Source organism: Tamandua tetradactyla, chromosome 9 (genome assembly GCF_023851605.1).
Source record: "Tamandua tetradactyla isolate mTamTet1 chromosome 9, mTamTet1.pri, whole genome shotgun sequence".
NCBI classification, from domain to species: Eukaryota; Metazoa; Chordata; class Mammalia; order Pilosa; family Myrmecophagidae; genus Tamandua; species Tamandua tetradactyla.
The window spans coordinates 112879184-112892075 of record NC_135335.1 but is presented as its reverse complement, the minus strand read 5'-3'; the positions used below and the strand labels follow the sequence as shown (position 1 = coordinate 112892075).

The window sequence follows — 12892 nt, the reverse complement described above, 5'->3', positions numbered from 1 at the left end:
ACTGAATGATCCAGGTAGTTGGAGCACAATAGTTCACTAGTGCTAGGAATTGCTCTGCTTATAGCCACTCTATAGTTTATTGACTGGTTTCATGGAATTTCATCCCATGCATACATAGATTAGTGGTATTCTGCAACAGATTTTCTTCCCCATCCCAGTTCTCTGGTCCTATAAATTCTAGCTATCTCAGCCTTCCAAATTTCTGTCTTCTTAATGTAGGAGACTACCATTCTTTGCTTAGGTTTTCCCTTTCTACATTGCCAGTGCATTATTTCTCTTCTTTCATGTATCACAATCCTGCACAGTCTCACCACAGTCCTGTCCAATGTCTGTTCATATATTTTGAAAGTTTTCTATTTGTTTTCAGTTGAACGGCGAGTCCAGTTCCGTAATTTCAACATGATAAGAAGTGGAAGTTCTGTCTATTTTGTTTGATCCTTCCTTTATTTTTACACCATAATTTTGTATTATCTTATGCATCAGCAAGACTCAAAACAAAAGGGTCTAGCATCAGCTTTATCCCCTTGTCCATAATGCTAATTTCTCCCGTGGGCAATTCTTATTTCGTCCTTCTTAAATGGTTGGTGTTTTCTCAATTATATATTGGTACTGAAAGGCATACTCAGCAAACTCACCAGAAATGAGGAGGCACAAAGGAGTTCAGGTAAAGGCTTTGTTTCAGGGAGAAATAGAGCCACCCGGGCAGCATTTCAAGAGAGAGAGAGATGGTTGTGCCAAGATGGCAGGGGGTAGGGTTTTATGGCTTTTGGGTTAGGAAGTTGGGGTAAGAGTTAGGTATGTCTCTATTGGCTAGCTTTCAGAAATAGGGGGCTAAGTTAGGAGTTGGCAGCTGACAGTGAATAAGGGGAGTTGATGCAAGAATGCATCTGCCAGAGAGTGGAGGCTGAGTAATGTGAAGTTATCGCAAAAGGGCAGCTGATGGAGGGTGAAGGAATGCTGGGCTGCAGTGGGTTGGGGTGAGAGAGGCTTTCTGAAATATTTGCCAGGGGTGGGTTACATCCTGAGGGGAAGGTGTCCTGTCCTCCAGGCCTAACAGGTACCATTGATTAAATATTCCTAATAGCAAAGGGGAATTGAGCAAATGGAAAAATGAGAGACAGATTGAGGGAGAATTCAAAGTTGTTAGGTGGGTTGGGAGGGAGTTGTTTTTATTTTTTATTTTACTATTACTTAGTACAGACACTTGATTCTTAGCTCAGGTGTCCTTATAAAACCTAAGTGATTTTGATTTTTTTAATAAAAAAAAAACACTGCAAGAGACAATTGAAAATAAAAATTTTTAAATAGAGGCAACATTCAAAACTAAATTAAGCCTTAAATTTGGTTGACATGCTTTTATCTTAAAAGGTTACTCAGATATACTTTTTGACAACTTAATGAATCTTAAGAGCATCTAAAGTCAAGAAAGTGCAAATATATTTGCCCAGCAGATGGAGAAGGAAATTGGCCTATAATAGTAATCAGAGACTCTCTGCTCCATGACTCTTCTAGTCCTTTTGGACTGTTTGTCGTCTGGCCTGATGGGTTCAAGTTTCTGAAGCAAGCTAGCAAAAACTTTAACGAAAAAATGTAATTGACATATTTATCAGTCTCATTTATTTATAGGAACTTTTATATAGTAGTACTAATTACCCTTTTTCTGTTATATGAGCTTGTTCACTATTTTATACAATTTTTTTCTTGTGGAGGTTTTCAGAAGTTATACATGCATATCTATTCAACTGGAAAGGAATTCCAGTTTCTTGTCATGCTTAGAAAAACTTTTCATACTCAATATATATATTTTTTAAGTTCTTCCAACTTTTCTTCTGGCATTTTATGATTAAACTATTTTTATATATAACCATCTATCCATCTGGGATTTATTATTTTTTTATTGATGTGATATTCACATAGCATTAAATTAACCATTTTAGTGTGAGCAAGTTCAGTGGCATTTAGTGCATTCTTAAGGTTGTGCAAATACTACATCGATTTGGTTCCAAAACATTTTCATCACGTCAAAAGGAAAGTCTATATCCATTGTGCAGTTACACCTTATCACCCCCTTTCCCCAGCCCCTGGCAACCAATAATCTACTTCCTGTCTCTATGGATTCACCTTTTCTGGATATTTCATAGAAATATCTTACCACATGAGTCCATGAAATCATACCACATGGGGCTTTTTGTGTCTAGCTTTTTTCACTTATCACAATGTTTTTAAGGTTCATCTACATTGTGGCATGTATTGATACTTCATTCCTTTTTATGACTGAATCATATTCTGTATATACTACATTTTGTATGTTATATATCACATTTTGCTTATCCATTAATCTGTCAATGACACTTGGATTGTTTATACTGTTTGGCTATCTTGATATGTGCTGCTATAAACATGTATACAAGCATTTGAGTACCTGATTTCAGTTCTTTTGCATATATACCTAGTTGTGGATTGTGACATTTGTTCCTATATGAGAAATGAGACATAAATTCAGCAATTTTTTTGCCAAAAGTCTAGTCATTTTTCTGAGAACTATGTCCTTCTTTTATCAATTTTGAGATGCTTTCTTTGTCATGTTGTAAATTCCCAGATATTTCTTTTTTTAATGTAATTTTATTGAGATGTATTCACATACCATACAATCTTTCCAAAGTATACAATCAGGGGTTCACAGTATCATCACATAGTTGTGTATTCATCCCCATGATCATTTTTAGAACATTTGTATTACTCCAGAAAAAGAAATAAAATGAAAAAAGAAAACCCCAAACATCCCATACCCCTTCCCCTCTTTTGTATTGAACACTAGTATCGCAGTCTACCCAATTTTAAGGCTCACAGTAGAGGTAAATTAACTAAGTGTAGTATTGACAGAGATAGATACATAGTTCAGCGGGACAAAACAAAACAAGACATCCAGAAACAGATCCGTACAAACATGAACCGACTGACTGTTTTATTTGTTTGCGATATTGTTATACAATCATTGTCAAAGGTCAGGGCTGCCAGCTTACACAGAGGCCACATCTGAGCAACAGAAGAGGCTCTGGGTAGGGGGGGAGGGTGACTCTTAGGCCTAATTACATGTAGACGTAGATTCGCCATTGTAGAAATAATTGCATAGTGGCTAAGCCTCAAGATTGAGGGCTTGACTTATTAGATTGTGAGTCCGTAATGCCTGAGAGAACAGCAAGAATTTCCCAGGTGAGGCAGTTTAATAATTCTACCTTTTCCCCAGTCCCTTACGGTGACCTTGCAAATATGTTTTTATTTTCTGCGCAATATACTCTGGAATGTTTCTGGGTAATACATTAACCTGTACAAAATAATAAGATTTCATTCCCTAGTCTAGGTTCCATGTAGTTAGTCCCATATATTTCTTAACTCTGTTGTTTCTGTTCTTCTGTTGATCAGACTGTGTGCCAGTACACACAGGTTCTCCCCTCCCCATATTCATTTAATTACTCTTTTAATATATGCAAAATAAAGCCTTGTCCCCATCCCCACCTCATCACCAAATATTCCTTTTTTTTTTTGGCATGGGCAGGCACCAGGAATTGAACCCAGTTCTCCAGCATGGCAGGCGAGAACTCTGTCACTGAGCCACGGTCACACCACCCCTAAATATTCTTTTTATTAATAATTTTCCTTACTAGTTCCTCATGTTTATTCCTCTAGATAACCATCTGTTCTTTTCTTTCAATACATTATAAATACTTAAGTAATATCTTCTTGATGTTCATATGGAAAATTATTTTAATTTGTACTTAAGAGAATTGACAGGGATCCCATCACTAAGTGGAAATGGGTGTTCATTGTATACTTCAGTGCAGTTATTAATCATTGACGTGCTGGTAAATGAAGTTTCACATTTTTAGGTGGGTTGTGGTTTTTTTTTTTTTTTTTAGCTTTAAAATCTGAAGGGGATGATTACTACATTAATGGTGCCTGGACTATTGACTGGCCTAGGAAGTTTGATGTTGCTGGGACAGCTTTTCACTACAAGAGGCCAACTGATGAAGCAGAGTCCTTGGAAGCATTAGGTCCCACCTCGGAAAATCTCATTGTCATGGTAAATGTGTCTTTACCATTGTTCCATTTCTACTGTTTATAATCTCCCTGCAAGGTAGGAAGGAGCAGGCTTTAAGATATCTGTTTTACAAGTGGTGAAATAAAGGTAAAATGGTTTGCCCAGGGCATAATATCTGTATAGAGTTAAGACCATAGTGCTTTGTCCTTATGACTGTTTGATCTTTTCAGTCCCTGTTTGAATATTATTTTTATATCCAAATAGGGTAGATGAGAGAAATGGCCCCCAAAACCTATCTGTGAAATGGAAAGAAAAATTCAATATAAGTGCATGTGTTTAAAAGTCACCTAAAATTGCCTAGAAGACTTGCTTTATGATGTTTTCTTCTTCAAAAGAAATAACAGACATCTGAATGAAGGCTCATTGTATTTTAATTGTCTTCACCAGTTGTTTTCATTGGCAGGTTCTGCTTCAGGAACAGAATTTGGGTATTAGGTATAAATTCAATGTTCCCATCACTCGAACTGGCAGTGGAGACAGTGAAGTTGGGTTTACATGGAATCATCAGCCTTGGTCAGAATGCTCAGCTACTTGCGCTGGAGGTAAGATGCCCACTAAGCAGCCCACCCAAAGGGCAGAATGGAGAGCAAAACATATTCTAAGCTGTGCTTTGTATTTGCTTAAGAAGCTAATTGAAAACATTTCTTTCAGGTTTGCTTCAAGCTGTAATTTAGCAAAAGAAACTTTGCTTTATATTGTATTCCGTTTGTTTTCAACCTCATGTAATTTGTACAGATTTGTTGGTAAAATACATCTTGGCACAATGAGTGTCTCTGCTGATGCTTCTCCCAAGACTGTCTTGAAGGTGGGCTGTTTGCTTTTCATGAACGCATTCTTGGTAAAGAACATCAAGAGTTTTAAATAAGAAAATGGGCAAGAATCAGACGGCACAGATGAAACATCTTGTAATGGGGGTTAAGAATGTATGTTTGTGTGTTGTTTGTGTGCTTGTGTGTTTCCCACAACCCTATTCAAACTCCCATCTCCAGCCATCAAAGTTAAGGGACTATATACTGGGATACCACAATAATTACTGGTGTCTGGGTCTCTGGGTTAATGGTGTATGCTGACCCCATTATAGTCCCTCAGATAGGTAGCTGCTAGGCGGTGGTTGGTGAGGTGTTGGTTGTCCCATGTGCGTTTTTCATGGGTGCCTTTTCCCCACAATTTACTCTATTCCTAATCCTCCTCCCTCTAGTGGCCACCATTGCAATTCTTTACCTCTGGCTGGGAGAGCAGGACAGTTGGCTTCCTTCAAAGCCAACACCCTTGCTGCTGCATGGACTGGTGAGTAGAAGTGCTGTGCAAGCAGCATCTTCCTTCTCTCTGGAGACTAAATGCATCTCCTCCACCGTATACCTTGATCCCAATAGGCAAGGAAACAATCCTGTCCTTCAGCCCGAGGCTGGACTAGAGCATCTCACCATTCCAAAAGCAATGATTAAACTTTGAATAGTGATATTTAGAATGGGTAAAATTAAAATAAAGTGAACCATCCTATTTTACCCTATATCCCAATACATTGTCTGTTTTCCCTTTCTAAACTACTCAGAAACACTTGATTTCTCATGATCTTCATCTTGTCTTGTCCTATTCTTATTGAATTTCTAAACACTTATTATTCTCAAAACTTGAAACAGAAAAATTATTTTCTGAGAAATGGTTATAATAGATTCAGTACTTTTAGGCTCAGACACAATTGAAGCATTCATTAACCACCACTCCAACTTCAACAGTAAACACTAAACAAAATGAGTAAACCAGAACCAAATGAATAATAGCATATTAATGTTTTCCCTGTGTGAAATGTCATGAAATATGGTTATGTATAATTTGGAGCATATTTTAAAAACAGCTATATTTCCCATCCATTTGTATATGAAATGGCTGGTGATTTATAGTATAAACTGTTCAAAACTACAAGACATTACCATTTCTTTTAAAAAAATAAAGAATATTTGCAATTAATTGTTCAAGTGAATGCCATTATATTGCATTTTAGTGGCATTTATGCATATATCTTTCTTTGTTCCAATTAAGTTCCCTTTTATTCAATCTTTAGATTAACTTTACCCCTTTCCACATACTAAAAATGTCTTCATTAGAACTGTACAAATATAATTCAGTCCCTGAGGTGAGGTGGTATAAGCTTACTCAAGAAGAGTCGAATAATTTAATGTTTAGGAAGTCTAATGAGGAAAGTCTAAATGTTGAGGCTGAGTAGCCTGGAGGAGAGAAGGCTGAGGGAAAGCTTCTTAGTATCAAGTATGTGACAGAATGTTGAATGGTGCCTGTTCTTTGTACTGAAAATTGCTATATTTGGGGATGGTTTAGACGCAGTCTTGTCTGAGGCCAACTAGGGATTAAGTGAATTCTCAATGTTCCATTTATCCTTTGACTTTATTGTTCAGAAAGGAGATAGTGCAACTAAAAAGGGGAAAAGGCCATGAGAAGACTTGTATTGAGAAATATAAGAGATTTCTTGTGATAAGGGATGAAATAAGTAAAGGAAAACAAAACATAAGAAAAACAAGGAGAAAGAAAAGCCCCCGGAAAGAATTTCCTCTTGATATTCATACTTCTTTTTTGATTCTGGAGCTTCTGATCCTAGATATATGAAGTGATTCTGAGAACCCGTTTTCCCCTTGGTTGTGAGTGATAACGGTAGCATCCACACAGCCCGTTGCCGTCTTTGGAAGAAAGATGTGCAGTGCTTGAAAGTTGGTAGGTGTGGTGTGAAAAGGTATTTATTTGTCTTGGTCAATGGTTCTAGAAGTGTGGTTCCTGGGCCAACAACAGGAGCATCACCTGGCACCTTGTTAGAGATGAGAATATGGGGGCACTCCTTCAGACCTGCTGAATAGGAACTCTGAGGTTGGGGCTCAACAGTCTATATTTTAACACGCTTCCCAGGTGATTTGGATGCTTTCTTAAGTTTTAAGACCGTTGGTCTTGGCTGTTAGAGAAACTGAAACCTGCCGTAGTAAACATGCAGAGTCCACATTCTCATTACTGAAGACTGAGTCTTTCTAGACCCATTTGTACTTAGAACAATTCTGGAACATACCAGGCACTCAACAGACGTTTAAAGACAGAGTGAATAAGCAAAAGGCATTCATTTGGCATTTATATATTTGTACTTCTTCTTTCCAGTTTGGGAAGTGAATTTTTAAAATTATGGGGTAGGACAAAGAATTTCCAGAGAGAGGGACTATTATTTTAATTAGCATGGATAAGTAAAATCAAGCTCCTCTCATTTGTTTTCTTTGCTTTGAATAGGAGAAAAATATTTCCTTGGATGTTGAATGCAGATATCAGTTGTTGGAGTCTTTTCCCTTGTATACCTCCCCTTTTTCCCCCTGGTCCTTTAAATACAGGAAGTCAAGGATGTAAAGCTTCTTAGGGTTCAGAAATTTTGATCAAAGAGAGGATTAGAATCATCAGCTGGGTAGTGGTAAGTGGAACTTCATCTACAGTTTAGCAACCTTTTAGGAAAAAAGTAATTTTTTGTGACTATTTTCACTCAGGAACTAAGAATGTATACTGAAGTCACATCTTAACTGGGATACTCCACTCTGATCATTCCAGGGAGTGGCTGAGTGCCTTTTGAGGCTGTCGATTGTTTTTAATGGAAAAAGAAAAATCAAAGATAAAAAACTTTCCATTGCAATCTCAGAGACTTCTCAATGTCTTCACCCCTTACCATCCAGCGCATGTTCTAATTAATGGCAGAGTTTTTGGAATTCGACTGAGTTTGGAGCAATGATGATAGCGTTCCCTTATGAGATCTTTTAAGATAAGTTTTGAGACTGTTTTTCTGTTGCTTAGCAGACCCGCAATGACGAATTTAATGCTGCAGGAAGCATTGCTGGTGATTCAGTCCAAGTAATGGTCTTTTCTCTGAGTCAGTGATGAAACACTTCCTTACCCTGATTAGGAACATTGAGGTACTATGGGGTGTTGTCTTTAGAATAAATGTGATTTTGAAGATACAGTTGTGACTCTTCCTCTGAGAGAAAGTCAAGCCCAATGAATTAAAACAACTATTTTCAGAACCACTGTCACTCCTACTAGAGTTTTGTCTTCTAATTCTTTATCCAACGTATTGTATATATGTAATTTATCTGACGCCTAAATTTACATACTACCATCGGATTAATAATTGCTATAATGTGCTAATTTATAAAGCTTTGTCTGGTCTTGAAAAGTGCATGATTTTAAAATATAAAGGTGTAGGAGTGTTTTTAATTTGAAATAGTAATTTATATCTATGTACCTTTGCACTGTGACTTTGAAAGGATCAGATAACAAATAGTGTGTATTTGTCCTTTGATTTTAATCATACATACTCTCTTTTTACTGATGTTTGGCTAGATGAATTGTTCTCAAATTTCAGCATTTATCAGAATCACTTTGGAGGCTTGTTAAGACAGTTAAATAGGCCTCACTCCCATTCTTAGTTCCTGAGTGAAAATAGTCACAAAAAAAATTAACTCAAGTTAAGTAACTTGCTGAAATCAAGAGCTAGAAATTGAGTCTCTGGTGAACTTTCTAAGGTATGATTTCTCTCATAATAAAAATGGTCCTTTACCTTGAACAAGACTTTTTCACCAGTTGACAACCTAGATAGATCAACATCATATAGCCTACTTAAAAACACTTCCTTCACTAGCTTAACATTTCATTATTTTAACGCTTTCCATAGAGCAGTGTTTTTCAACTTTTGCTGCATATTGGAATTGCCTGGAGAGCTTTAAATAATTCTCATTCTTGTGCCCTACTCCTTAGAAATTCTGATTAATAGCTTAGGGATGTGGCGTAGGCATCAGATTTTTTTTTTTTTTTTTTTACATGGGCAGGCACCGGGAATCGAATCCAGGTCCTCTGGCATGGCAGGCAAGCATTCTTGCCTGCTGAGCCACCGTGGCCCGGCATCAGATTTTTAAGAGCTTCCCAGATAACTCTAATAATATACAGCCAAGGTTGAGAAATAGTGCCTTTGAAAGTGGTTGAAAGTTTTAGCCTTCAAAAAAATTTGCATTCAGATGCAAATACCTCCAAAAGCATTACTAACACATATCTGGTATTAATTGGCTATTAGTCAAATGCAAAGGTTAATGAGATTACATATAAGTATCTAGTGTGGGGAAGTAGAGAGGGGAATCAGAGGAGCGAATGAAAGAAGTAGTAGAACACCAATTAATTTAGTAATTTTGCTTAGTGTGACCATTGGCCTTGGGCATACCTATAGGAAGCCTTTTTTTGGTAGCTCAGTTTTCTCAAGCTTCTTTCTTTGCCTGGCTAATCATTTTAAAGTATCCAGTTAATGCTTTTAAAATGACTTAGATTGTGTTAAACAGGCTTTCCACAACTCTTCCCACGTTAATTTTTTTGGGTATTTAGCAAACTAAAATGAATAATTGATTATACAAGCAACCAACTTTATTTCAATTATTATACTTTTCAGCTCCAGAAATTCTGATTCCTTTAAAAAATTTCTATACCTTTATTGAGTTGCTCCTTTTTCCATGTATTATTTTCCTTATTTCCTTTGGTTCTTTGTCCATGTTTTCCTGTAGGACATTGAACTTATTTGGGAGAGTTGGTTCAATGTCTTTGATCAGTAATTCCAATGTCTGGACTTCTTCAGGGATACTTTCTATTGATTTGCTGTTTGTGGTTTTTTTTTTTAATGTTGTAGACTGTAGTAAAATTGGCTCTCTATTGAGGTCCTCCTTCATTAGCCCAGTTTATACTGAGCCTATAGATCAGTTCAAGTTGAATGTTTAGGGTCTTCTCAGATTTTTCTCAGCATGTGTCTTGCCCTATGCATGCATAGTAGCTTTCATTCCCCAGTATGCATAGATGTTCTTGGGTGTCCTGTCTCCCCTCACCCCCCCCTCAGCCCCCAGTCCCTTCATCCTAACAAAAATCTCTCTCCCTAGCTTCTCTCTCCAGGCTTCAAACATTATGTTCCATATCTCAACTACAATCTTTGACCTCATCTGGCTGTGGTCTGCTCTGCTCAATAGCATTTCTCTTTACCATTCCACTTCACCAAGTGAATTCCTAGTGAGGCAAAACTTGGAGCACCTTGAGTCAGCCTTTCAGGGAGCCAAGACACATATTGGAATCGACAGACAAACACACTACGTTTATGCAGTAGTGTTCTCTGTCCCTTCCATAACCAGATGCCAGGAATCCCCACTGGAAATGTGGACTACCATCCCATAGGTGTGTCTGAGCAAATTATTGTATATTTGATGCTTATTTATTGATTTATTTGTTATTCTTTTCCTTCCCTGGATATCATTTAAGCCTGATTTGTGTGTGGTGGCAGTGGTAGTGGGTGGGCAGGTCACGCAGAGAAATAGCATATAAACATAGAAGATACTCTGTTTTTCTCAGGGTAACTAAAAGGGCCGTGCACCTTCCTTAATAGTTTCAGGTTGCTTTTTACCTTGATTTAGTGTTTGCTTAGTTGCCTTTACCTTTAACTGTTTTCCAGTTTGTTCTGGAAGGTTGGTTCTAACATTTTCTGCTTGCTCTTTTTTTTTTTACTTTTCTGTGGAGAATCGGGTTTAGAGCTTCTTACTCCACCATCTTGCTCAACCAACTTTAATTTAGATCTACAAGTCAGAACATAAGAGATGTATATGGTCCCTGCTTTAACTCAATATTTAAAGAAACTGATGACAAATCATATTTTTTCTCTTTGGGACTTATGGTTCTGAACAGAGAAAATCTTCAACTATAGTTTTAGGAAATTGCAATTTCTTCAGGGAGTGAATTTTTGCAGAATGAAGCTATATTTATGTAATTGCCTGCCCTACCTTTCTGGATGTGCTTTCATTTCCTGCAGTTCAAACCATTCCCCTTCCCTCACCACTACCTCTCTAATCCCTTCTCTTACTCAATACAACGCTTTGGCTTTACAGTAAAATCTTCCAGTTAGCTGAGAATTTTGCTGTAGTGCTGCATGTAACATTACACCTGTTCTATTATAAAAGAAACCTATGACATCTAGGAATAAACTGGCAGGCTTAAAAATGTATTAAAGTTGTCATCTTATTGAATTTGCTTGCAATTGTCATATGAACATAACATTTAAAAAGTCAGCAAGACATGTGAAGTTTTGCATTTATTAATTACAGTTTTTAAGTTTGCACTTGTAAGTATATAGTCTTTTTCCTGCCATCACTCTGTTGACACGCCTGGTTACTTTCTCCACATTGTTTTTTCTAGGGTTTTCTTTCCTTCTCTTTGTGTAGAAGTACAAAAGTTGCGTAGCAAAGAACTTGGTTTAGTCAGGTTTCTGCTGACCGAGGTATCTCCACTAAACATGGCTTGGTAGCTCGGCGGGGGAAGATAAGCTATAAAGCTATGCCTAGATCGAGGAGGAGGAAAAGGATGACAGGTTTATTTTTAGAGGCAATTTTGATATTGTTTGAAGATCAAAGAGAACAGGTTTTCCTTTTATATACTGTGTAATTATTGAGGAATATTTCATAATTGGCTGTTTAAAATGTTGCCATTTATTTTCTTTTACACTTACATATCCTATTTAATTATTGTATATTTGATGCTTATTTATTTGTTTGTTATTCTTTTTCTTCCCTGGATGTCATTTAAGCCTGATTTGTGTGTGTGTGTGTGTGTGTGTGTGTGTGTGTGTAGGGGCAGATCAGGCAGAGAAATAGCATATAAACATAGAAGATATTCTGTTTTTCTTCTTTCTAGCTAGGACACATTCTTTCTATTCTTCTTTTTGAATTTTTACATGATTCACTTGAATTCTCATACACCTTGGAGCTAGTTTCAATGCTTAAGATTTTTAAGTGCTTTACATGGTTTCCAAGTGCTATTTTTTATTTTCATGATTTAGTGTATGTTTTTCAAATTGTGACATCAATGTACCCCAGAGCTGTGGAGAAAACTCATAGGAGCACTGCAGAATATTTTAACTTCTCAAGCAAAACAAAGTGACGTCGGTCAGATACCCCACACAGTTTCCTATTATTACATTTTTTGGACCTAATTATTTAATAAACAAAACTCTTAGATATTTTTTCAGCCTTAGAGGTGTTGTGAAAAAAATTACTGAGACACTAAAGATGCCTTGAACCAAGAAAGTTTGGGAACCTCTGATGGGACAAACCAGTGTTATTAAAGTTGGATAAAAGTTAGTCATCTCACTTCCTTTCAGTAAATGCTGATTGACATTTTGTAACAAGAAAGGCAAATGTACATAGTCAGGGTCCTGTTAACGTTCAGCATTAAAAACGGGAGTTTTCTGTCCTTCCAGTTAAGGAGTTAGGAGCCCTTGTAAGCTTCTCTTTCATATCTGTGTTAACTACTCCTTCTGTGTCCTACCAAATATGTTTTTTTTCTCTGTTCAGTGTAAGGTTGATGAATGAGGAGAGAAAGAGAGAGAGAGAGAGCTAGAGAGAGGAGGAGGAAAGGGAGAAACTAGATGTTTAAAAGAGCAATTTCTTCTTTTGTGACTCACGAACAAATTTATATAATAATCTATACTGTTCCATTTTATTAGTAACATACCTTTCAATTATTCAAATAAAAAAGAATTTATTATTCAGATATTTTGGGCCATTTAAAAAGTTGAATATTTCATTATTATTTCTATGGAAACATTATATGTTCGTGTTGTATATTTTATCTTTTTCAAGAATAAATCATTACAAACCTAATGCAAACTTAATAGTAAGTCCTGGGAGGGCCATGATGATTGAGCAGGCAGAGTTTTCTCCTACCATGCCGGAGACCCAAGTTCGA

The 12892-nt window shown here is 36.8% G+C and overlaps 1 protein-coding gene across 1 annotated transcript in view; it reads left to right on the top strand.

Moving 5' to 3' along the window:
• Window positions 1–12892, top strand: part of ADAMTS6 (ADAM metallopeptidase with thrombospondin type 1 motif 6) — a 361538-nt gene that overhangs the window by 300103 nt on the left and 48543 nt on the right. Inside the window, exons 18-19 of the mRNA XM_077117302.1 lie at window positions 3918–4081; window positions 4503–4641. Of these exons, the coding sequence (XP_076973417.1) occupies window positions 3918–4081; window positions 4503–4641 (303 nt within the window). The remainder of the gene's footprint in view (window positions 1–3917; window positions 4082–4502; window positions 4642–12892) is intronic.